The 25,524-nt window shown below is 40.4% G+C and overlaps 1 protein-coding gene across 2 annotated transcripts in view; it reads right to left on the bottom strand.

Moving 5' to 3' along the window:
• Window positions 1-6,293: 6,293 nt before the first annotated feature.
• The window catches only part of ATP2C1 (ATPase secretory pathway Ca2+ transporting 1), a 108,141-nt gene continuing 88,910 nt past the window's right edge, over window positions 6,294-25,524 (bottom strand). Inside the window, exons 19-28 of one of the 2 annotated variants that reach the window (XM_036759225.1) lie at window positions 24,476-24,646; window positions 22,045-22,142; window positions 19,651-19,701; window positions 16,365-16,531; window positions 13,314-13,382; window positions 12,326-12,442; window positions 11,398-11,545; window positions 10,674-10,769; window positions 8,525-8,666; window positions 6,294-7,142 (exon numbers count right to left, since the gene is read on the bottom strand). In XM_036759225.1, the coding sequence (XP_036615120.1) occupies window positions 7,000-7,142; window positions 8,525-8,666; window positions 10,674-10,769; window positions 11,398-11,545; window positions 12,326-12,442; window positions 13,314-13,382; window positions 16,365-16,531; window positions 19,651-19,701; window positions 22,045-22,142; window positions 24,476-24,646 (1,202 nt within the window). In that variant the 3' untranslated portion in view covers window positions 6,294-6,999. The remainder of the gene's footprint in view (window positions 7,143-8,524; window positions 8,667-10,673; window positions 10,770-11,397; window positions 11,546-12,325; window positions 12,443-13,313; window positions 13,383-16,364; window positions 16,532-19,650; window positions 19,702-22,044; window positions 22,143-24,475; window positions 24,647-25,524) is intronic. The other variant, XM_036759226.1, reaches the window with a different exon arrangement.

Below are 25,524 nucleotides of genomic sequence, written 5' to 3'. Positions count from 1 at the left end.
TCACTGGGTAAGGTTTATTGCATGGAACTGAGAGTGGAGCGTAGCAGAGCCCAGCGTGGGCAGTGGCAGGACCAACCAGACGAGGAGCCAGACGGAACAGGGCCCAGCACCCTGAATCAGTGAGCTGTGGCAGTTACCAGACTTCTCAACCCACAAACACCAAAGATAATAGAGAAGGTTAGTGGGAAAAAACTGTGGGGACAGAGTGAAAGGAGTACCTGGTTTGGCCACCACCCAGGGGGGCAGCAGAGGAGGTGCAGCTACAGAACTACAGCTGCAGTTGCTTCAGGCCCCAGGCCCACCTGATGGGGGGAATTAAGTGGCAGATCAGAGCAGGAGTGCAGGGGCTGCTCAGATCTGAGTCGTGGTGTGGGTTGGCGGTTCTTGGGGAAGGAGTGCTGGTGTGGCAGCTTGCTGTGTAGAAACAGCTCTGAAAACAACTGTGCATACCCTCAAGCTTAGAACAAAGTACTCTCTACTCTACAAGCAGTCATACCCTGACAAAAAATTCAAGGGTCAAGTAGTTGGCTGGGAACGTGGCCAGGCAGTGAAAATGGACTCAGATTCAGACTCAGACTTTGGAATCTTTCTTCGGTGACAAAGAAGACCAAAACCTACAACCAGAAGAAGTCAACAAAGTCAAAGAGCCTACATCAAAAGCCTCCAAGAAAAACATGAACTGGTCTCAGGCCATGAAAGAGCTCAAAAGGATATGGAAAAGCAAGTTAGAGAAGTAGAGGAAAAATTGGGAAGAGAAATGAGAATGATGCGAGAAAACCATGAAAAACAAGTCAATGACTTGCTAAAGGAGACCCAAAAAAATACTGAAGAAAACAAAACCTTAAAAAATAGACTAACTCAAATGGCAAAAGAACTCCAAAAAGCTAATGAGGAGAAGAATACCTTGAAAGGCAGAATTAGCCAAATGGAAAAGGAGGTCCAAAAGACCACTGAAGAAAATACCACCTTAAAAATCAGATTGGAGCAAGTGGAAGCTAGTGACTTTGTGAGAAATCAAGATATTATAAAACAGAACCAAAGGAATGGAAAAATGGAAGACAATGTGAAATATCTCATTGGAAAAACCACTGACCTGAAAAACAGATCCAGGAGAGATAATTTAAAAATTATTGGACCATTTGAAAGCCATGATCAAAAAAAGAGCCTAGATATCATCTTTCAAGAAATTATCAAGGAAAATTGCCCTGATATTCTGGAGCCAGAGGGTAAAACAGAAATTGAAAGAATCCACAGATCGCCTCCTCAAAAAGATCCCAAAAAGAAAACTCCTAGGAATATTGTTGCCAAATGCCAGAGCTCCCAGATCAAGGAGAAAATACTGCAAGCAGCCAGAAAGAAACAATTTGAGTATTGTGGAAACACAATCAGGATAATACAAGATCTAGCGGCTTCTACATTAAAGGCTCGGAATATGATATTCCGGAGGTCAATGGAGCTAGGATTAAAACCAAGAATCACCTACCCAGCAAAACTGAGTATCATGCTCCAAGGCCAAAGATGGATTTTCAAGCTTTCTCAGTGAAAAGACCAGAGCTGAAAGAAAATGTGACTTTCAAACACAAGAATCAAGAGAAGCATGAAAAGGTAAACAAGAAAGAGAAATCATAAGGGGCTTACTAAAGTTGAACTGTTTTGTTTACATTCCTACATGGAAAGATGATGTGTATAATTCATGAGACCTCAGTATTAGGGTAGCTGAAGGGAATACATATATCTATATATACACACACAGAGAGCGAGCACAAGCGCGCAGAGTGAGTTGAATATGAAGGGATGATATCTATAGAAAATAAAATCAAATTAAGAGATGAGAGGAATATATTGAGAGAGGGAGAAAGGGAGAGATAGAATGGGGTAAATTATCTCGCATAAAAGTGGCAAGAAAAAGCAGTTCTGTTGGAAGGGAAGGGGGCAGGTGAGGGGGAATAATGAATCTTACTCTCATCAGATTTGACCTGAGGAGGGAATAACATACACACTCAAATGGGTATCTTACCCCACATGAAAGGAGGAAGGAGATAAAAAAGAGGGGGATGATAGAAGGGAGGGCAGATGGGGGAGGCGGTTATCAAAAGCAAACACTTTTGAAAAGGGACAGGGTCAAGGGAGAAAACTGAATAAACGGGGATAGGATAGGAAGGAGCAAAATATAGTCTTTCACAACATGAGTATTGTGGAAGGGTTTTACCTGATGATACACATGTGGCCTATATTGAATTGCTTGCCTTCTTGGGGAGGGTGGGTGGGGAGGGATGAGGGGTGAGAATTAGGAACTCAAAAGTTTTAAAAGCAGATGTTCAAAATAAAAGTTTTTGAATGCAACTAGGAAATAAGATATACAGGCAATGGGGCATTGAAATCTATCTTGCCCTACAAGTAAGGGGAAAGGGGATGGGGGGGAGTGGGGTGACAGAAGGGAGGGCTAACTGGGGAACGGGGCAATCAGAATATACGCCATCTTGGAGTGGGGGGGGAGAAATGGGGTGAAAATATGTACTTCAAACTCTTGTGAAAATCAATGCTGAAAACTAAAAATATTAAATAAAACAAACATGAGCAAAAAAAAAAAAAAAAAGAAAATACTAGTTCCCAGTAGGTCCTCACACTGCTAGTGCCTTCCCTTCAAAATTACCTTCCATTACACTGCCTGGATCTTGTGAACACATGGTTGTCTGCATAATATCTCCCCCATTAGATGGGGAGCTTCTTGAGGCCAGGGATTACTTTTTGTCTTTCTATCCCTAGCATCTAGCCCGGTGCCCAGCACATAGCAAGCATGTAATAAGTGTTTGTTGACTGATCATAAATTACCTCTCACTGAGCCCTGACATGGGGAGAGCATGTTAGCAATAACAGATCTTTATTGTAGGGGTAGGGAAATATCCAGCATAGGTCAAAGGCAGTGGTGATTGCCTACAGTAGTGATGCCAAAGTTAAAAAAGAAATGATGTAAACCATCATATCCGTGGCTTCTAAAGCCCATGAGTCAGTGAGATGTTCCAACCAGACAGACAAGAATTGTCTCGTGTATTTTAACATACACATCTGTTTCTGAATAAATGCATACAAAATGACTACGTGCCAACTTTTTGTAATGAATCCATAACCCATTTTTCTTCTTCCAGGATTTGGGTGGGGCAAATTAAATGCAAATAAAGCCAGACTGTGCCCAAGTAAGGCTTCTTGAACACTTTAAGATGTACTGTGGTAACAGTTTGAGTCTTTCCTCCACCCTAACATATCATACCCTCTCTACTACACTAAAGATGTCATACCCATTGTGGCCAAGCAGTCATGTAACGACCAACCTTCTGGTGATTGCCTCTCCAAACTGAAGCAAGTTGTTTGTGTGGACAAATCTGTCATTAGTCCTGGACCAATGTTCAAAAGCACTGGGGCCTGGTGGGATTTGGAAGTGCTCATGTTCTTCTGACATGGCCTTGAAGAAGCCAGGGTCACTCCTTTACCAGTGACCTAGCAGGAATGTTGGGGGAAGTAGGCTGAACTGTGAATTTTGTGATTTTTCCTGGGGCGGGGGGGGGGGGGGTTCGGAATTTAAAGAAAATCCAAGAGGAAGTGTGACTTTACATTAAAAAGAAGAGCACTAGGTCTGGAGTGAAGAGGACCAGGCTTCTTACTTTACCCCCTTGGTGACCCTGAGGGAAGTTCCTCTGGTTTTCATTTTCTTATCTGAAACATGAGGGGGTTGGCCTAGATGACCACTGAGGACATTTTTAGCTAGTTCCAAATCCTATGAACCTACTAGATTCATGCATAGTTTCAGGAACCCATCTGAAAGGGAAAAGGACGAAAATCAAGATTATGTTTAAAAAAGCACGCGGCATGCTGCTGTAAAGTGGGGCATGTTCATTAGAGGTCGTGATTCACTACAAACATACAAGCCAGTCACTCTCAGAGCCAGGCACTCCAGCCGGTGCCTCTCCCGATGCTTAATCCAAGTTCAGCAGAAAGATACTCATCAAGCTGCTTGCTTTAATCTGCCTCACCTCCAGTGAAGGGCCTCATTATAACGTGGAAATGACATGGGATTCTCAAAGGCTGTGCTGGTGGAACGCAAGCAGATCCTCCACCACGTGAAGGAGTCGTAGCACGGCCCCCAACGTAAACTCTAAGTCTTTCCCTCAAGAATCAAATCAGCTAAATCCAAAGGTTACTTACCCAAAAGTTGGCCGTAGGGTCTCATAGTTTTGGCCACAGCAACTCACCCAGTCTAGTAAGGCATGAAAGGACAGGACTCGGTATCAGTGGAGTGGTGAGATACCCACAGAGATAGAGATACAGATGCTTGAAATCATTTTAGCGGTCAGTGGTCGACTGCTTGCCAGTTACAGGTTTGTGGATTATCCAAGCTTCTTTTGTTCACTTCTTTCCCATTACATTTTGGTCCTTTTATGGCTAGATAACCTCATCCAGTAGTGTAGAGGGAATGAAAAGTTAGTCAGCCTTTAGTCAGTCTTCTCTAAGTTCTCCCTGCCCCCACTAATCACTTTTCACACTTAAACCTCACCTAGAATTTTGCTTGGCAATATGAACATACTTCTCAAGTAAACACTGTATATCTTGTCTTCTTTATTAAGACTGTCAAGGCCACGGAGGCTGGAACTGTGTCTTATCTAAACTCCACATCCTCTCAGTATGGTGTGCTGTAACAATGCAACTCCTTAATTAAAAGTTTGTTGACTGAGTATGGCCAAAGCCTCTAAGAGATCTAAGGCATGAGGTTAAATCTCCATGCCTTTAAACGATCCATACTACTCCAAGTAGACATCTTTGTGAATATTTCTCTACTGCAGTTTTGTATTCTCACTTTGGAAGTCAGTCTATGTAACATATTTACACACATTCCCTAATTTCTCTGACAACATTTTAACAAGTAATTCCAAATACTGGCTTACAATGACGTCTGGAAGATGTCACTAATACATGAACATGGCTGATAAAAGAAAAAACTTGTCACCTCAATAACTGAGAATGAGGACAGGCAACCTCATTTCAACCTCAACTGTCCAACAGGGAAATAATATCTATGAAATAAAGGACAAAGGCTCCAGTTTTGACAGCACACTTCAAGTCCATCTACGGCAAAGGAGAAAATGCTTAGTGATATGGATAGGTAGTTAGAAATCTCTAATGAAGACTAAATATGACCTTTAATTTCCATCTAGACATATCTGATGAAACATACTGATTCCAAGCTAAATTAACTAACTGAAAGAAAGCATCATAGCCCCTAATCATTTAGCATTAAAAGACAAAGTGAGGCATGAGTTGTTGTCTAAGCTCAGGAGCTTTCTAATGAGTAAACCCAAGGACAGAGTTTCTTTATGTTACCGTCAGTAATCCCCCAAGGGCAATTACTTACGCTTTAATGTTTATTATTTAATCTTAGTGATTAAGCTGGCATCCTCCCACACTTTACAAGAATACAGAATGCTATTTAACTGTGGAAAAAAATATTTTTAAAATTGAGTAGTTTAAGAAAAACTAAACAAGTACTTTTTAAGATTTATTTTTGCTGCAAGTTAAAAATACTCAGCAGGGAGTCAGAAAATCTGCATCAAATTTCCAATTTCGAATCTTCTCTGCACCCAAAAATGAATATCTATTCTGAGTATGTTTGCTGTATGACTAGTTTTGAGTGAATGGAAGTATTCAGAAAATGAATCCCCTACTGTTTCTCCAACTTGCCAACTCAGACAGGATTGGTGGAAATAAGGAGAGAGGAGAAAGACACACAAAGGCAGAAAGTAGGCTCCAAGTGACTAGAGGAGCTATAAGAGGGACATGGAATGCCTCTCTCTCCTGTGCAAAAAGGAATCCTTTATTTATATCTAAATTAATGACTTTTGGTTTTGTTTTTAAAACAGATTGTACGATTTAAAGAAAGGCCACATGAAAAGTTACAGGACAATTATTAAAAATAACAATTAAATAAGAGTAAAAAATTATCCAAGCTGAAATTCCTGAGGCATCTTGGACTTTAAGAAATGATGACGCTATGTGATGAAGGGTATTATGATTTGAAAAGAGAAGGATGTATATAGCACATTAATACAATTCATTATAAACTTGAGCCAACCACTGGCTTACATGTTTAGCTGTGGCTCAGCATAACAATCGTGTTGACCCAGAAAGGGAAGAAAAGTTATTGGACTGTCCTAACTTTGGGCCACTTAATGATCCCGAGCCCAGACGTGTGAAGGTTTTGCTTGACCCCAAAGATTCACATCTCCAAAGAAAATGCAAGCATATACACTTACTATGAAAAGCAAACATTTACTTCAAATCGCAGTATAGGTTTTTCAATCACAAAAAGAAAGAAAAGAAAACAGTGATCCGACAGTGGTCACATCCTGTGCAAAAAACCCCATAGGATACCAAAGTGGCAGCAACGAGAACTGGAGCTGTTTACATGGCAAAATAAAGTAAATAAATACAGTAGCTGAAGTCTGGCACTCACTCCTGTGACTCCATGTCTAAACCAAAGAGAATGCCTTTTAAAGGGTTAAATTTATTCGTGTATTAGTAACAAAGCCCCACCACCATAAAGTAATACAATATTTAAAAATAAAAAAGAACTAAAATATTTATATCTAAGATGGACAGTTTATCTATACAGTCAGACCTCTTAAGTGCAGAAGGTGGGTCAGGCTTTGCCATTTTCCTTCCTCATCCTCATTTGTTTTAAATTAACCTCCTACAGACTTCATAAAGTTCCCATCCCAGAAGCCAATTTTATCAAGGAAAATGATATCCAAGTTGCATAATCTGTCGGCGACTCTCAGCAGCAGGCAGGGCGGGTGAAGTCTCGCTCCTTCAGCCATCTCTAATGTCAATGTTCACGTGAAGACATTCCGAACGTGTCCTCAGAGCCCCCCACGACGCTGCCTCTCCAGCACATCCTCAGGCCGCAGCTCCTAGCTCGCTCGCACTCGCAGATAAAGGATGCAATATGCATCACACGTCAAGAAACGAGGAGGAGGAGGACGATGACGTGGAAGGGCCGTGCTTTGGGCTCCTGTCCCTTCTCCTCTCCACCTTCTTGATGATTTCGGACACTATGCACACCGAGGAAGTGAGGCCCAGCAGGAAGAGCAGGTCTGAAAGACAGAAGCCAGGGTTAGCTCCTGAAAGTCATCTGGGACACAGCTGTGTCTGCGAGGCACCTGGCTGGCCCATGCCAGTGGACCTTTCTGTGGCACCTGCTGGCTGTAAGAGCGCCTTCTCACCCTCTGAGCCTGTGAAGTTGGGGAGCTCAGATACACATGGGGTGTGAACAGAGCCCTTCAAGTGACAAGGCATGAGGTGGGGCATGCCCATGGTAAAGATGAGCAAGGAGGCTGAGCCTCAGGAGTACTGCACAGGGGGCTCGGGAGGCCAGCCAAGGCTTCATTTCCCATCAAGGGCACTCTGTGGATTCCAGGCTATCCCCCACCCCTTGCCCGCCCCTGGCTCCCTGCTCCAGTATGGCTTCTACCTTTAGAGAAAAGCAGGGACCACTTTTCCTTTTCCTCTTCAATTCCCCAGAGCTCAGCAGAGTGCCTGGCTCTTAACAAACATGCACTGTACTCTACCATGCTGTACTGCAGCAGAGGTCAGGGCAGCCTGAGTTAGACGTTGGCAGTTCCAATTCTGGCTCTGACACTAACTTCCTGTATTACCACACAACTTACTAGCACCTCAGGGTTCTCATCTCTAAAATGGAGAGAACAGTACTTGTACTATGTGACAGGGTGCGCAAAGTACTTCTCAAACTATTGAGTGCTATAGAAATGTCAACTATTAATAGCCATCCAGGTCTCCTGATGCCTAGTCCAGGACTCTCTTCCACTCGACTGCAAAGTCATCTCGGGTGACCATCCTTTCCAGAGTTCCAGTGGAAGACAAAGAGCTACTATCAGTGGTTCCAGGTATTTTACTGAAAAAGATCTAGAGAGACCAGGGAGGTGCTGGCATCTATCCTACTCTTCTATAAAGAGTAATAAATCTTTTTTTTAAATAAAGGAAGATGGCTTTAAAACAACAAGCACACTGATTGTCTGCTTTCCTTTTAAAGCCACAGTTAGTTAAACAAATGTTAAGGGTGAAGCAGGTGTACAAAGAAATCAAAACTAGCTCATGTTTGAAAGGAATCTGAAATAAGAAAAACTTTGATGGCAGCAGAATTTGTTCATATGATCTACATTCCAATGAAGCCTTCCACAGAAACAATATTTTGTAGTGAGTGGTTCAAAATGTTTACAAAGAAAATGCACAATTTTATATCCTACGTTGGTATGTGGGGAAGTCCCAATGTGTAGCTGTTAGAGGCCTAATTGTGAATTAGGGGTCGGCTTCCCCTTCACCAACCCAAAGGAAAGAGTAGTAGACATCCTTTTCAATTGAAAAAGCCTTGAAAACTTCACAGACCTATCAGTGGTGACCTTGATCTTAATAACTATAAGCATTCTCCATATTCTATATAGTTATTTCTTTTCCTTACCTAGTACGCTGAGGCTCTCAGTCTGAAAAACTTTCTGAAGTGGGGGGAAATAAATAACTAGCAATTGCCCCATGATGGATCCAAGTACAGCGTAACAAAACATTTTATTACTGCAGAGTCCAGTTTCAAACACAGACTTGGTCTGAAAATAGAACAACACAGTTACATGATTTCTACGCTTATATTCTTGGTAAGAACTCTATGTCGACAAGTTCAAATCTCATGTAAGATTAAAAAGGTGTAGGCAGGGCTGACCAATGTCTACGGCTGCCTTGCTTTCCCCCTTCCCTCTCTACCCTTTAAGGAGCCCATGACACTAAAAAAGGTCAAAATGATTCTTCAAAATTAAACTGTACTTCTGAACACTTACACAGGAAGAACTGAAAACATTGTTAAATGAGATACCAGTAATAAGAAATTTGTAATAATTCACATGGCAGAAAGGTAAGCAATAGTCAGACTATGAAAAAATGGTTCGCCTAGCAAATACAATAAAACAAGCCTGGTAAATTGTTACTTTTACACAGAGAACTCTAATGGCAGGATCCTTACATAAAGACATATCACAAATGATTAATGCACTCTATGTAAAAACTTGACTCTTCACTAAAGCACATCCCTTAACTACTAGTACTAAGTAACATCTTTGCCCTGGCTTCTCCTCATAGCTTATATTCTTGAAAGTAATATATAGCATTAAAATATATTTCCTAATTACACCTTTTAAATAATTTAGAGTTAACTAATTCCCTCAGTCAAGATTGAAGAAATAATACTGTACTTAGAAATTAATACAGTGGGATGCTACAGGGATAAATATATTTAGTGGACTTTCAATGAACCCTTAGAAACTTTGTTTCAACCTTAAATTAATTTACATTTATTTTTAAACACTGTGTACTTGACAAAAGTTTTACTATCATATATCATTCTAAAAAAACATTTTTTAAAAAGGAGAAATATAAAATTTTTTATTGATGGAAAAAAAAGTTAAAAATTTTCAACTTCACTTTTTCTGTTTCTTGTTTCATCTAATCTGCTTTTGCAAAATTTAAATTAAAAATTCCCAAATGATGGATCATAACTGTAAGATATAAAAGACTGAGTTTATAAAATGCATCTAGGGGGTCTAATATTTAACTCTGTGACTTGTGTTAATACTAACCAAAATGGACTCTACGATGTTTTCTGTATGTACACTGACAATGATGGCACTATGAACCAGGAGTAACGTAGCTAGGTACTAGGCCAAAGTACAATAAAATGTGGGCAAGTCCCAAACGGCAGCTCAGGTCCTATTTTTCTTGGTCTTTGGCTTGAAGGAGACATAAAGACAATGCACTGCTCTAATTTGCCCTCTAATTACTTGATATAGAAAAATCCTGTTAACTTGAAACTTATGAAGCATTCTATCTTATCAAGACTTTTCAGGATGGTGTGTATTAAAACATTTCAATCTTGCAAAAACACTTCTCACCTGGGGAAAAATTAAACTTGCGAGGAAAAAAAACAAAAACCAGTCGAAATTAAATCTCATAGCACATCACTCCAGCAACAGCTTAATGAGAAAAACATGTATTTCCACCCCAAAGATTAAACCCTTCGGGGGACCTGAGCTTATATGCAGCTATGTGTGGCTTAAGCATATGTAGAATTTGTACCACCATGTTTATATGCTGCTACTACTAGGAGTACTGAGTTTATTTTACAAATTTTTTACAAATTATTTTACATTTTACAAATATCTCATTTTATCCTCAGGACAACCCAGGGAGGCAGGTTTATTATTATCCCCATATTACAGATGGGAAAACTGGGGCAGGGGTACAGTGACTTGCCCAGGGGCAAACAGCCGGTTAGTCAGGTCTTCCTGACACCAGGTCTAGCGCTCTAGCCACTGGACCCCCTAGAAGGTATGGCTGACGTTCACAGGGCATATATAAAGACTCTGTGCTGCTTTTTCTGTATTGCTAAAGTTCTGAACTGATCATTCATTAACTCTTTCCTAGTCTCTTTTGTAACCAATAATAGGAATTTGCAAGAAAGCTACTTGGGGTTGGAATCTGTGGCCATGGTACAGGAAGGATCTGGCCTCAATAATGGAGTAACCCACTGAACCAGCTCCCTAAGTATTAAGTCAGTGGCATACCTGTGATCTGGAACTGAGAGCGTTGAACATGTCAAAAAATACAAAGCAAGTGAAAGTCATCGTTGTATCTCGAGGTGTTATCACATTGTCCCGTAGCTGCCAAGAGGAAAAAGGGAAACAGCCTCCTTAGGAGCTGCTCTGAATGCCTGAACTCAGCATGCACTTTAAAGAGGAGCATTTCCTTTATCGTCTTACTAAACAATTGTACTCTAAGGCACAAAACATTGAAAAAAAAAACCACCCTGAATCAAATTTCTCACAAGTCATTTAAATAAATCATCCCATAAGCATATGCACAACCTCATTTTTAGAAAAAGCTAAGAACGTTCACATAGTGGACATTTTCAATGACCTCTGTTGCTCTAATTGGATTTTTAGTGAACAAGAGGCCACCATTTTAAAGACTCTCCAAGGAAGCCTAAATAATAAGGCCCTGCCCTATCTTTCATGCTGGAAAAGAAAAGAAAAAGAAAGAAAACTTAAGGTATTATCAAATAATAAGTACATCTAAACACTACCTAACCTGCCCACCCTGAAGGAGCAAAGAGAAAACTAGAGCCACCATGTTATTCTCAAACTGTTAAAGGAGAACATTTTCTCCTTTACTTCTTCACTACTGATACCTCCCCCTGCCCCTTGCCCTCCTAGATCATGATTTTGGTAGCATTAAGACTAATCTGAGTCTCATTACTGAGGATGGGAATGTTCTGCTCTGTATTCCTACCTCTCTCCAGAAGACAAATAAAGTTCCACACACAATGATTATTGATGAAACCAGTATTTTAACAATCAAATTTTTGGTCAAGATGCTGTCCTTCCAGTTTCTTGGAGGTTGACGAATCACATCTTTATCCACAGGCTCTACTCCAAGGCTTCAAAGCAAAGAGAAAAACCAAACAACTTCAAATATTTGATTTCTACCTGGGTCCTAGAAATAATGCCTATAAATTAGAATCAAGGAATCTGAGCGATGGAAAGAAATTCTGAGATCATGTAGTCCAACCCCCTCATTTTTACAGATGAGGAAACTGGGTCCCAAGGAAATTGGTTTGCTCAGAGTCATACTGTTAAGAGTTCACTAGGCTCTTTCCATTCCACCACATTTCCAAATAAAAAGTTGTGTACTACTACTATTAATAAAATTTTATTATTCTAATGTGTAATTCCTTTGTAGACAAACACTTGTATAACACTCCCTGAGGAAAATATTTCAATATTAATCAAATGTGTCAGAAATTCCACAAACTGACCAAATTCTTTTAGATTCAAAGTTATTTCTCCAATATTGCTTGAAATAAATATTTAACCCATCACTGAGGGCTTAGGTCTTGCCGTGCAAAGGATCTGACTGTATTGACAAATATTGCTATGGGATCTGTACTACACTTCTCCTATTGTAAGCTCTCCTCCTTTTCCCACGGAGAACACAAGTAACATTCTAGCCAATGGTCACTCAGCACAAGTCAGCAGCTGAGTTAGGGACTGAGCACACATACATCACTGTAAATGGAACCATTCCCAGATAATGAAAAACAGCTTTTTAACAGGGTTCACAGTATGGAAAAATAATGAACTAACATATAAAAAGAGTCCACATTTTAAGTCTGATACGACCTTTGCTTTTCCAGATTCCATTTGAAACAGCCCATTACCTCTGAGCTGGAGGCCCATCCATGATAATATTGATCCACAAAATCTGCATGGCATTTAGAGGATTGGGAAAGTTCATTAATGTTGCCAATGAGATTAAAGTTAATGCAGCAATGCTCCTGCGGAAAAAAGCCATTAAACAAAGTTGTGAGCATGGCAAATTCCTGCTGATTATACAAGACTAATTTCTTAATAACAATTATTATACCTTGGTTTTAAAGATAAATTTAAAATTCAAACAATCATAAGCTCTAAGATAAAAACACAGCAGGCATTTGAAGAACAAATACTCAGAAGTGAACACGCAATACTGTACTTCGTAATACAGCTTTTGATCACACTTTAGACAAAAAAATTGTTTTGGTTCCAAATGGAAATTGCCATATTTGCTAAGCCCCTTAAAAATTAGTGATGATCTATAGGTCCAGAATTAACACTGTTTAAGGATCATAAACAGACTAATTAATGACAAAAACCAAGCACTTATTTGGTAAGAAAAGAAGCTATGTGGGGCAGCTAGGTGGCGCAGTGAGTAGAGCACCAGTCCCAGAGTCAGGAGGACCTGAGTTCAGATCCGGCCTCAAACACTTGCCACACTTACTAGCTGTGTGAAGGCAAGTCACTTAAACCCAACTGCCCTGCCTTCCCCCCTCCAAAAAAAAAATACGAAAAGAAGCTATGAGCAACTGTTAAACTCTGACGATCTTTAACTTCTTTATTCTAGACCTGATCGTAAGTACAAAGGTGTTGCAAATACTATTAGATATGTGGACGTTTCTAATTATAACTAGGACCTACTAATGACGCTATTTGTGATTCAGAATAAACAAATTAACTATATTTTTTACTTTAATCTTACTCTGCTTTCCTGAACATTCAGATGTAGACATGACACTCAGAAACAGAAAACAGCCACTTCCAGGCATTCTGCATTAACTTAATAACAACAACAACAAAAAAACATTAAGAGAAACAATGGTGCCAACTTACGTGCTCAACTGGAATCTAACAAAATTTTTAATGTTATTGTAAATCCCTTTCCCCTCTTCGATTGCAGACCTAAAACACATAAAACAATTTTGCATGAACATTTCTATTAGATAAGGTGAGTTAAAACTTAACCCAATTTTAAGGAATCACATTTTAGGAGAGATAAGAGAAACAGAACAGTCTAGGTACTGTAGGGGAAAAAAAAGGCAGGGTGACAGAGAAGAAATCAATAAATATCTACTGAAAGAACAACCCCAAACTGGGAAATTTACTTTGAAAATAAATGAATTTCTAACAGATCAAATACTTAATCAGTGTGTCATTAAAATTCATCTCTCAAAGAAGCCCTCTGTCCTAAGTTAGTTCATCACTTTCACAAACATTTATTAAACATCAACCCTGTGCAAGATACTAAATAATAAAGATGACATGATCACTGAACTCAAGGAATTTATCATCTAGTTATAGCTGATCAACTCCTGCTCATGTAAATGGTGCAGGGCATAAAATTAAAGGTGAGGATTACCTAAAGAGCAAGGGGGTCAGCAGTCCCTTTCAGTCCAGAATTGTCCAAGTTAAAGCATAAGACGGACATCCAAAAGAGAGATGATAGCCAGACAGGTGGAGCTGGTCACATGGCGGGAAAGCCCGTGGAGAGAGAGAGAGAGCCCATGTGATCCCCTGGTACCCACCAAATGCTGAGAGAACTAGAAAAGGCCTCCAACACACTGGACATAAGCCTTGTGCAAGGTCTGCAAGAGGTAAGGACAAGAGCGGCACAAGGTTGAGAACATGGCGGTGGGCTACAGTTTCAGTCACTGAGAAGATCTGTAAGCCGACGACATCACAGGCCCACGCACTTGCTCAAGAAGACAGGTCCATGGAAAGGATGAGGGAGGGCAAATCCAAAGGCTTGCAGCCTAAGTTCTGACTTGGCACTTACTCATTCAGCATTAATGAAAGTTCAGTTAAAAGACAATTTTTGTCCTCACTGAGCTGACCACTTACTAGTGGTTACTAATCATCAGTCAGTCAAAAATCACCTACTATGTGCCAGGCACTATACTAAGCACATACAATTAATAAAGAGTCCCTCCCCTCAAGGAACCTACAATCTAATGGGGAGAAAGCAAGGAAATAAATACATGCCTCTCAAGCTACATACAGAATAAACTGGAAATAAGTAACTGAGGATTAGAAAAGAATTCCCATAGAAGGTGGGATTTTAATTGGGACTTGAAGTAAGCCAGGGAAACCATTAGGTGGAGGTGAAGGAGGGAGAGCATTCCAGGCATGGAGAGGGGGGAGGGTGCAGCCAGAGCCAGGTGTCTTACTTATGAAACAGCCAAGAGGTCAGTGTCACTGGATTGAAGAGCACATGTTAAGAAGGAAGTTGTGAGAAGATGGGAAAGGTAGGAGGGGGCTGGGTTATGAAGGGCTTTGAAGGCCAAACAGAGCATTTACATTTGCTCCTAGAGGTGACAGAGAACCACTGGAATTTATTGAGTAGAGAGGTGACATGGTCAGATCTGTACTTTACAACAATCACTTCAATGACTGAATGAATGATGGATTGGAGTGGGGAGAGACTTGAGGCAGGCAGGCCATCCAGAAGCTCCGGCAATAGTCCAGGAATGACATGTGAAGGGTCTGCACCAAGGGGGTAGCAGCATCAGAGGAGGGAAGGGGGCATATTCGAGAGATGCTATAGAGGTAAAATCAATAGATCTTGGCAACAGCCTGGATATGGAGGAGAGGAAGTAAAGAGTCCAGGATGACCCCTGGGCTGTAAGCCTCAGGGGCTGGGAGGAGGATGTTGCCCTCAAAAGTAATAGGGAAGATGGGAGGGGGAAATGATTTGGGGGGAAAGATAAGGAGTTCTGATTTGGACATACTGAGTTAAAGATGTCTACCAGACAGCCAGTTGGAGATATGAAACTGGAGGTTAACAGATTCAATATTCAGCACAGAGATGGCAATTAAATCCATGGGAGCTAACGAGATCACCAAGTGAACTAGTATAGAGGCAGAAGTGAAGAGGGCCCAGGACAGAGACCTGTGTGAGACACTCAAGGGTAGTGGGCGTGACCTAGACAAAGATCCATCAGACAGGTAGAAGGGGAAGCAGGAGAGAGGGTGTCCCAAAAACCCAGAGATAACATCAAAGAAAAGATGATGTCAAGAGGTTGCAGAGAGGTCAAGGAAAATGAAAATCAAGAAAAGGCCTTTGGATCTGGAGATCAGGTGAAGGGTGACTTTGGAGGGTTTATGAGTTACTTAATTTCTTGACCTGAAAAATGGGAGTAAGACTGGTGCTGCCTGCCCCAAAAGGTCATGGGTAAAATGAGATACTAGCAATGAAAATTCTTTGTAAAGAATAAACTGATATGTAAGTAACTGGTCCTGTTAAATATTAAAATTCTTATTTTTTCCTTCATGGTACAATGAGTCACTAAGGTTTATTTTCAGCCCCCCCCCTCCCCCCCCCCCGCATAAGGTAGGTAGTACAAAGATTATTATTTTACTTTTACAGATAAGAAAACTACCAGGGCAGAAAAGGAAATAGCAGCATCTATAGAAGGTTTTACTTTTAGGATGGGAAACTTGCAGGCATGTTTGTAAGTGGAGTCAGTCATATCCAGCTCTAGACATTTCAAAGTTCAAATGGGGGGGGAACCATATGTGAAGATGAAGGATGACCCCAGGTTCTCCTCAGTCTTACGCCGGTGTTAGTACAACATTCAGTTTCAGAATAGTTGAATCCTAAGCCCTTATGAGATAGCCACAATCTTAACGGGAACAGGGCTAAGGACCCTGAAAACATGTGCTAAATGTTTACAATTCATGATAAAACTGAAAAAATTTATCTTCAAGGAGCTAAATACTAAACATCTGCATATAAAACAGAAGCTTTATTTTCTATTCCAGTATGCCATCTAAGTTCCTTTAGATGATAATATTTAAATAACTCATATAGAATTTTCTCATGGAATTCCCTGGTTGAGAGGTAGAAAATTTTGTTTCAAGTAACTTCTATGAAAACAAACTTACATTATTGTTTGAAAATCATCATCCACCAGGATCATATCAGCAGCTTCTTTACAAACGTCTGTTCCCGCCTGTCCCATCGCTACTCCGATATCTGCAGCCTTCAAGGCAACGGCATCATTGACTCCATCTCCAGTCATTGCTACAACCGAACCATTACTCTGGAGGGACTGGAGAAAAAGAAAACCCAGTAGAAAGGCTTACAGGTAAATCTATCCATTTTCAATGACTTTTTTCCACAATTAAGATTGTACAATGTTACACTACATTTTATATCAAACCAAGAGAGCTGGAATTTCTAACTTCTACTTACAAAATGATCCAAATTAGACCATTTCTCCGTTCTTCCCCAAATCTGCCTCACATAAAACTCACGTGTAGCCTACAGTAAGGAACATTTTTCAGCACAGAGCTTTCTCCTATGCTACCAGCTTTCTGATGCAGAGATCTCTACCTTCCCCTTTGGCTCTCCGTACCATTCCAATTGTATCCATCCTACCCTGTCCCATACCAGACTTCTGAAAATGCCACCTGTGGCTCCCTGATTTTCGTGTCCCACAAGCCTACCCTAAGCAGGTAAGTCAGTTATTAAAATGTCCCTGTGTGTTATTAAGTATGACTGACAGAAGTACCTAGCAATGGACAATTTTTATGTCGATAATAACAAAGGCTGGAGGTCCTGTGGAAAAACAGACACAATGGGATTCTAGTTTACTGCTGGTGGAGTTGCAAACTGATGCAGCTATTCTGAAAAGCATTTGGAACTACCTGAAGAAAGTTACCAAATCTGAATATGCTTTTACCCAGTTATACCACTACTTAGCTTATATCCCAAAGAATTCAAAAAGAAAAAAGGATCTATATGTAATCTTTTTTGTGGCTGCAAAAAAATTAGAAATTAGGAGGCTGACCTCCGACTGGGGAATGAGTAAACACAAGTATAATGAATATTACAGCTAGGTGGCACCATAGTGCACAGAGTGCTAGGCCTGGAGTCAGGAAGAAAGACATGAGTTCAAATTTGGCCCCAGACACTAGCTCTGTGTGACCCTGGACAGGTTAATCTGTTTGTCTTAAGTTTCCTCATCTGTAAAATGGGGCACCTGCCTCCCAGGGTTGTTGTGAAAAGAAAATGAAAATAACTGTAAAGTGCTTAGCACAGTCTATGCACACAGTAGGTGCTATTTAAATATTAGCTATTATTATTAATGCCATAAGAAGTGTTAAAAAGACAAATTTCAGAGGGGATGACCTCTCTGAAATGACAGAGAAAGAGGTGAACAGAACTAGATGAATAATTTATGCAATGACAGCATTATAGAGAAAGAGAAATGAAAGACTTTAGAAATCTGATCAACACAATGATAAACCACAAATCCAAAACCACACGCAAGCACGCACGCGCACACGGCCAACGTAGAAATGTGCTTTGACCTATCTGTTGTATGTGGCTCTGTTTTTCTTGCTTTCTTAATAGGGGCTGGGAGGTGGGAGGGAGATAATGTGAACCTGAAAATAAACAAAACCAAACTGAATTTCTTTGAAGCCCCTCTACTCCTCTGGCTCAGCAGAGAAGTTCTAGATAACTGCTGATGCACATGAAGGTTAGATAACTTACCCAGGGTCGCAGCTACCAAGCAGGGATGGGACTTGAACTCAGGTCTGTCTGATGCCAAGCTCAATATTGCTCCCTACAATTCCTTGCTGCCTTCTAACACTTAGTAATATGCAAGGTACTAAATAAAAAAGAATGCTATTGCTCTTCTGTGTCTGACATATCAATTGTTCAGTTTAGCCAGCTAATAGACACCATGGACATCTTCACGGTGCCCAATGTTCAATCCTCTGCTACTCTTCCCCTGCTCTCATCCCTTCTATTCATTCAGTTACCAGTCTATGTTTAAATTGAAATTAAAGATGGTTGGAGGTGCAGCCTGGAGTGAAGAAGATCTGAGTTCAAATCTGGTCTCAGATACTTACTAGCTATGTGACCCTGGACAAGTCCCTTGACCTCTGTCTCCCTCAGGTTAATAATGGCATCTAGATATGGACTTCATAACAACCTTGAAAAACCTACACGACATAATGCTGAGTGAGTGGAGCAGAGCCAGGAGAACATTACGCACAACCACAGAAATATGGATTCTGTGAGGACCAACCCTGACAGACTTTGCTCTTCTCAGCAACACAAGGTGCAAAGACAACTCCAAAGGACTCATGATGGAGAATACTATCTACATCCAGAGAAAGAGCTATAAAGTATGAATGCAGATTGAGGCACACTTTATGCTCTTTTTTTTCCTTTTTTTTTTCCTCTCTTTTGTTTTGGGGGTTTTTTGGTTCTGTTTCCTCTTTCTCATGATTCATTCCATTGGTCATAATTCTGTGTTATACACAGAAGATATATCAGATTCCAAGCCGTCTTGGAGAGGGGATGGGGGAGTGGGGGGTGAAGAAAATGTGGAACTCAAAATTATGTAGAACCGAGTGTTGTAAACTAAAAATAAAAACTCTCAAAAAAAATAATGGCATCTAGCTCTCAGGGTTGTCACGAGGACAAAATTTGTAAAGCTCTTTCCCAAACCTTTACATGTCACGTAAACAGCACTATTAGTAAAAGCTTCCTGGCTCCAGGTTTTTGTTGTAACACACACATTTTCTTTCTTACTGTCAATTTAAAATTGACTCTATTTCAAAATGACTGCATTCAGTTTTCTTCCACATCTTCCATTTTCCTTTGTTAACTCTGTACGCCAGTTATATGTTTTAACATCATCTGTTTCTCATCCCTACATCACACTTTACCAAGCCTTCATGTAACAGGCCTTGATTCAAAGTAATACTAAGATTCTTAAAAAAAAAAAAATTGATTTTTCTGTCTTTCTTCAATCCTAGCTTGGCTGACCTCACAAAGCAGCCCCAACCTGAGCCAGGCCAGGGTACACTTGGAGCCTTTCTGGTGGGGCTGACTGTCCCAGAACCTTCGGGACCCAAGGGTCACTCCCAGCCCTCAAGGACGCTGTGGAGGAGATATTTATTCTTGGAATGGAAGCACTATATTGACAACAGCTCAGCTTCAGGCCCCAACAGCAAGGCAGCCTCTCTGGCCACCACTCACACCTCCCCCTAGGACTGGCCATTTGTATCTACTTTCTAAGCCACTGTCATTTTCCAGCCACAGAGGAAGGAAATGTATATTATAAACCTCAAAACTTACCAACTAACAAAAGTGTATAAACAAAGAAGCACAGTTGCGAGCAGAGGTCAACCGTCTGCTTCAGGCACCTACCTTAATGATTTTCAACTTGTGCCTTGGACTGGCTCTGTAAAAAACCGCGACCTAAAGAGAGAGCAAAATGGGAGAGTCTCAGTTCTGTGGACTAACCAAGTGACAGATACATAGCTCATTCCTTCTCATTACTCACTAGCCTCACTTTGCCAAAATCGGGATGTTTTACCTTTCTAAGACAGCTATGATGGCAGAAACCTCAAATCACCAAAGAAACCACCCGAGTTAGACAGGTCGTCTGGGCTACCCCTCTATTTATAAGCCACGCAGCGACAGACTGAACCCCCGCTTTAAGCTGTCAAGAAACAAACAAAAAAAAAAGATGACCAATTCTCTTGGTTCCACACTGTGGTTCCTTGTGGTCTTCGTATGCCCAATGCCCTTCCTTCTGTCATTAGGGGAGCTGGAAAATGGAGGGTCAGTGGTTGTTGTATAGTGTTTCCCTATAACGTGAAAGTCTTTCCTGATTCTTTTTTATTCAAGCTCTAGTAAGTTTCTTTCCTCTACATCTTCATTCTTTTGTCTAATTCATTTCATTTTACTGCCATCATCTAGACCTCCAAATCCTTTCCAAAAATGACACAATTCTAATGACAGTCTAATGCGAGTGACAAAATGCAAAGTCAGTATTCACAGTACCAAAGATAATGAGTTTTTTTATACAATGTTTTCAATAACTAATTTTCAGTTTGTCAACAATATGTGGATTACCCAGGTTCTCAATTTCCTCTCCCATATTCTGCCTTTAATGTAATTTTTTTTAGTATTCACAATTGTCTTTATGAGGGGCCAAATCACAAACAGGATAAGGAAAATAAGATGAAATACCAAAAATCTGCCACATTTTACCACCATTTGGCTATCATCTTTAAGACAAAAGGTTTGGTAGAAAGAAGTTTAATTGAAGGACAATAAGATTTCAGTTACCCTTGGATTCATCTACTTTGATCCAGTACTTCTACAGGGATTTAAGTGTCCTTGTGGCATTAAATTCTAAACAATAAAATAAAATGAAATGAAAGCTGGGTCAGAACAGGAAAAAAAGGGGGGAGAGTCTTTTAAATGCAGAAACAACCTGAGAGAATTCACACGTTCTCCTCCTGAGCCTGTGGGAAATAATTAAAATCAATAAAAATAATTTTTAAAAAAGAAAACCTTCAGCACAAAAATCTTTCTTTGCCCTATTGCCTAGGCCTCCTAGGGAAAAGCACCTACATGTCCGTACAGGTAACTGTAGTTAGAGGAAAAAAAATCAAGATGAACACACGCTCCAGAAGCCTGCTGGGCAGGTGATACTCATCGTGCTGCAGACAGAAATCTAACCCGACCCGTCGGGATGGGGACGGTGAGAGAAGCAGCAAGAAATGAAAGGGACCCCGAGGTTAGTGACAACGACTACAGAGAGAACAGAGCAGCGGAGAAAGTCTCAGGTTAAAGAAGTAATTGATGGAGGAAACAGGCAAGGATGTCCCAAACGCAGGTCTTGGCTTTAAAAAAAATTTTTGTTTGTTTTCTCCCAGAGTTTCAATCTGTGCTAAATCTTATGGGACATACCTGGAAGGTAACTGTGAAAACAGAGAGTGAGCTGAGGGCGGGGATCAGGTTAATCGCTGAGGGCTGATGAAGGCGGACGAATGAATGCCAGAGAAGGACCTATGTCAATGTTTTCCTGTCCTTTCCTGGGAGGTCACAAAGACCTGAAGGATGCCATGGAGGAGCCAGCCTGCTGACTCAGACCCCCAGGTCCTCTCCTCCCCCTCTGGCTTTGCTGGCTACTTTATCTTCCCAAGCCCCAGTCCTTTGTCCTCCATTTCCTTCACTCCCACCCAAGAAATCCACAGCTACTTTAGTCCCAAATCCAGATGACAAACAAAGTTAAAGAGCTAAGATAAGATATCAAAGTCTTAATTAAAGTGAATAATTCTGTCACAAAGCATATGAAAGACAAGAATTTTGCAACTACAAACACTCCTAGGGCCTTTTAAGATAAAAACACCAATTAATTTAAAATTAAGCCACAAAATCCATTCTGAAGGCTTTCCAGTCTACTTCTTAAGAGAATCTCAAATGGATTGCTTATTTTAGTCATTTATAGACGTTTTTCCCCTGAAACATTTTTTCCCCTATAAGCAATTCAAGTTTGTAATGTGCCCATTTTGTTTAAATTTTGTTGCTTTTGACTACACATATCTGTAATTTGTCACGTAAAAACAACTTTTAATTGTTTTTCTTGTCTTCTCACAATGGGTGGGAAAGGGAGCAGGAGGAGAGAGATAATTTGGAACTCAAAAATAAAACTGAATTTTAAAAATTAAATGAAATTTTAAAAAAATCATATCCCTCCTTCCAAAAAACACAAATGTAATATAAAATGCTGCTGCTTTTTATACATACCTTTGGTGCTATTTGTGAAAGCTGCTGCACATCCATTGTATCGATTTCTTCTCCTGAAACTGACTGGGAATTTTTGGAATACAATCCCAAGCGACTGGCTGAAGAAAAAATGGGGAGTCAGGAGGAAGAGAGGAAAAGAAAGGAAGAGAGCAAATCAAACAACTGAAACTATTGTGTTCTTAATGGATTACTATTGCATCCAATTCTCTTGTTAGTGTTCTGGACTTTTAGGGATTTTTTCAACTTTTGAGGTGTAAAATAAGTCTTTTAATAAAAGTATTCTCTCAGTGATACTACACGGCTATGAAAATGATGCATTTCATTACAAAGTTACAAAATGATATTGTATAAGTCCTCAGGAGCAAGGATTCTTCTATTTTTTGCCTCTATAGACCCAGAACCTAGCATAGTACCAGACAGAAGGTGCTTAATGCTTGACTGGTTGGAGGCAGATTTAAGCATGCTGCTGGATATCACCATATTCCATGTGCAAAGTGGCCTTGTCTGACTGGAGAAGGTGGGCCAGTCATGCAACAAGAGCAGAAGGGAAGGGCCAGAACCGCCCAGGCGTCCACAAAACACCAAAAGGCCAGAGAGAAGGCAGCCTCTGGTACACTGGGGAGTTGTCTACGGAGGCACTATGGGCAAGGATCTGGAAAGATGGAAAAGCATGGACAGGCTAGGGTCCATACCAGAAGTAGCGAGGCCAACAGAATGTAAGCTCCTTGCTTTCTGTCTATAGCACCTGGGTTGTAGGAAGAACTAAATGAAATTATAGGTCCATTTGAGTATAATCTAAAACAAAAAACTTAACCCCAATTTTCTTAACAGTCCTAAATGAATTCTATATGTCATATAAAAATCATTACATAGCAAATTATAATTCAGTCCCGTCAGCATCAGTAGAAAGCTCTGCATTGCAAACAGTCTCCACTTCAGAGATGAGCAAGCTGACAATGGAGATGAACCAGTTCTTCCTGTTCCCAAACTGGCCATGCCATCCATTTAAGCTCCTACCCAGTGAGCATCTACTGCCAACCCAGTGGCTGGGGTCTCATCCCAGCTAAGATTTAGGTTGGACTCTATGTTCAGGAACTGGAATTGAGTGGCAACTAATCAACCTAAGGGGTGGCTAGCAGAAACCCAGCTTTAATAAAGTAATAATGAGCTGGATGTAATTAGCACACATAAGCAGTATGAACTTCGGATTATCTTGTGATATATTATATGCAAATGCATAAAAGTTTTGGGCCAGTTTCATTACTTCAACAAGGTAACACACTCCTAATAATCTTACTGATACAATTTATTTGTGTAGTGAGATCAACTTCCCTTCATTTGCTGCAGGTAAAAATTCTACCCAGCTCTGGTCCTGTCAGAGAGAAATAAGTTTTTTTCTTCCCCCTATATCTTTCCTTTTGTGAAAATTCCCTTATTAAGATCATTTAATTAAAATAGCATTGAAACAAAAACTCTATGTGATGAGCCATGAAAATATAAAAACACAATTTACTTGAGAATGAAATCAATGATAATCATCTAGACGACTCACTCAAAGTTCAGGTCTGAAACTTATTCTTAATATCTAGCAAAGGAATCTACAAAATGCAACATTAATAAATGCTGAATGGAATAAGAACTGACTCTTCCCAGAGTGTTACAGGGTTTGGAGCACTTTCACACCCCCTACACACACACCACCCCCACCAGGTAGACAAGACAATCTCGTCTCCATCTCATATATGTGGAAATAAGGTTCATAGGCAAAGGGAATTGACAGTTATTAAGTAAAAGGCAAGACCTCAAACTTAGGTCTTCTAACTATCTCTGGGCTCTTGAGAAATAATGAGAAATAACAATTGCCTCTCCCAGTAATGGCATATAAAATATGCTTTAAAGCCCATACGTTAATTAAAAAGGAAAACTGAAGATATTTTAAATCTGCTTAGCAAACTTCAAAATCAAGAAATGCCTTGAGACCTAAACAACGTGGTAGACAGGGCAAAGCTGAAGGCTCATCCTGACTCGGCTACTGATTTGCTGGGAGACTTTAGATCAGCCAATTCACTTCTCTGTGCCTGGATTATGAGATGAGCATAAGCCCTTTCCTGACATACCCCTGCAGGGCCATCCAGTCTCAAAGGAGACTGTAAATTGAGGCTAAGAACATCAGGATAATTAATAAACTGGCTCTTCATGAATGCTGTAGAATCATGTGATCCAAATGATTTCCACAGACTGTTTTGCTAACAGTACTAGTACTTATCGAGCACTACTGGACGGATGGGTCAGTCTTTACTTTACAGTCATGTGTCTCAAACATACAGATGCTCGTGTGAAATAGAACCTGCTGCTTCAAAACACCAGCAGCACTGAACTGCCAGAAGAGTGGGGCAGCAAAGTTAAAATGACCACAGTGGTCTTTCCGTACCAATGGCGATCGCAGTCTCCTGGGAATCTCCTGTCACCATCTTTATGGACACTCCTGAGGCAATGAGCGTGGTAACTGCTTCTTTCACTCCAGTTCTGGGAGGATCAATGATTCCCACCAGGCCCAGAAATGTCAGCTGTCCCAAGTCAGGGCCGGAAGCCAAGGCAAGAACTTTGGAAGAAACGACAAAATTCAAGGAAAAGAAATGAGCCTAAAAAATCTTGTTCAAATACAGCTATCAGAGTGGAAAGTATGCTAAATATAGAGAATGATGATGACCAAGCAAAATTTCCCCTTAATCACTTAACATCTGAGTGTTTTATTCTTGTAAAATGTATGCCAAATCAAATATAAAAATGTGAACTCCTTGGCGATCCAGTGCCCCAGGTGTCCTTGCTGTACCTTTGACAGACATTCCCTCTGCTGCCTCCAGGCCAGCAGGCCTCTCCCACCTCCTCTCTGGCTCCTGATTTCCATGGCTTCCTGCTGGGCCCAGTGAAGATCCCACCTTCTCCAAGAAGGCTTTACCCACCCTCCTCAATGCTAATGCCATCCTTCAGTGAGGACTTCCAACTGATCCTGTATTGATTGTTTGTACGTAGCTGTCTGCATGATGTCTCCCCAGTTAGACTGTGAGCTTCTTGACAGCAAGGCCTATTTTTTGCCTTTCTTTTTGTATATTCATTGCCCAAAAAATAATAGGTGTTTCATAAATACTTGTAGACAACTTGATCTGCCAATTTATAAGCAAAATTATACCATATTGAAATATTTCTATTTAAGAGCCCTATATACTGCTTTCCTTTTAAAATGAACTGAAAAAAAAATGAAGTTTTCTGTCCATCAAAAAAATGATGAAAAGGATTTTAAGAATACTTATACTTCCAAACTTCAATATAACCAATTTTAACTACATTCTGTCTCTGTGTCTTCCTTTTCCCTGTTCCCCCTTTAAAAAAAAAAAGTATGGGTAACTGAATTAGATCTTGGCCCATCAAAGTTTCTGGAAAGCACTGACATTATTTTCATTTTGTTTCATCTTTCATACC

Source organism: Trichosurus vulpecula, chromosome 5 (assembly GCF_011100635.1).
Source record: "Trichosurus vulpecula isolate mTriVul1 chromosome 5, mTriVul1.pri, whole genome shotgun sequence".
NCBI lineage: Eukaryota > Metazoa > Chordata > Mammalia > Diprotodontia > Phalangeridae > Trichosurus > Trichosurus vulpecula.
Note: the sequence above shows the minus strand (reverse complement) of the source record. Positions and strands in the feature narration are given on the sequence as shown.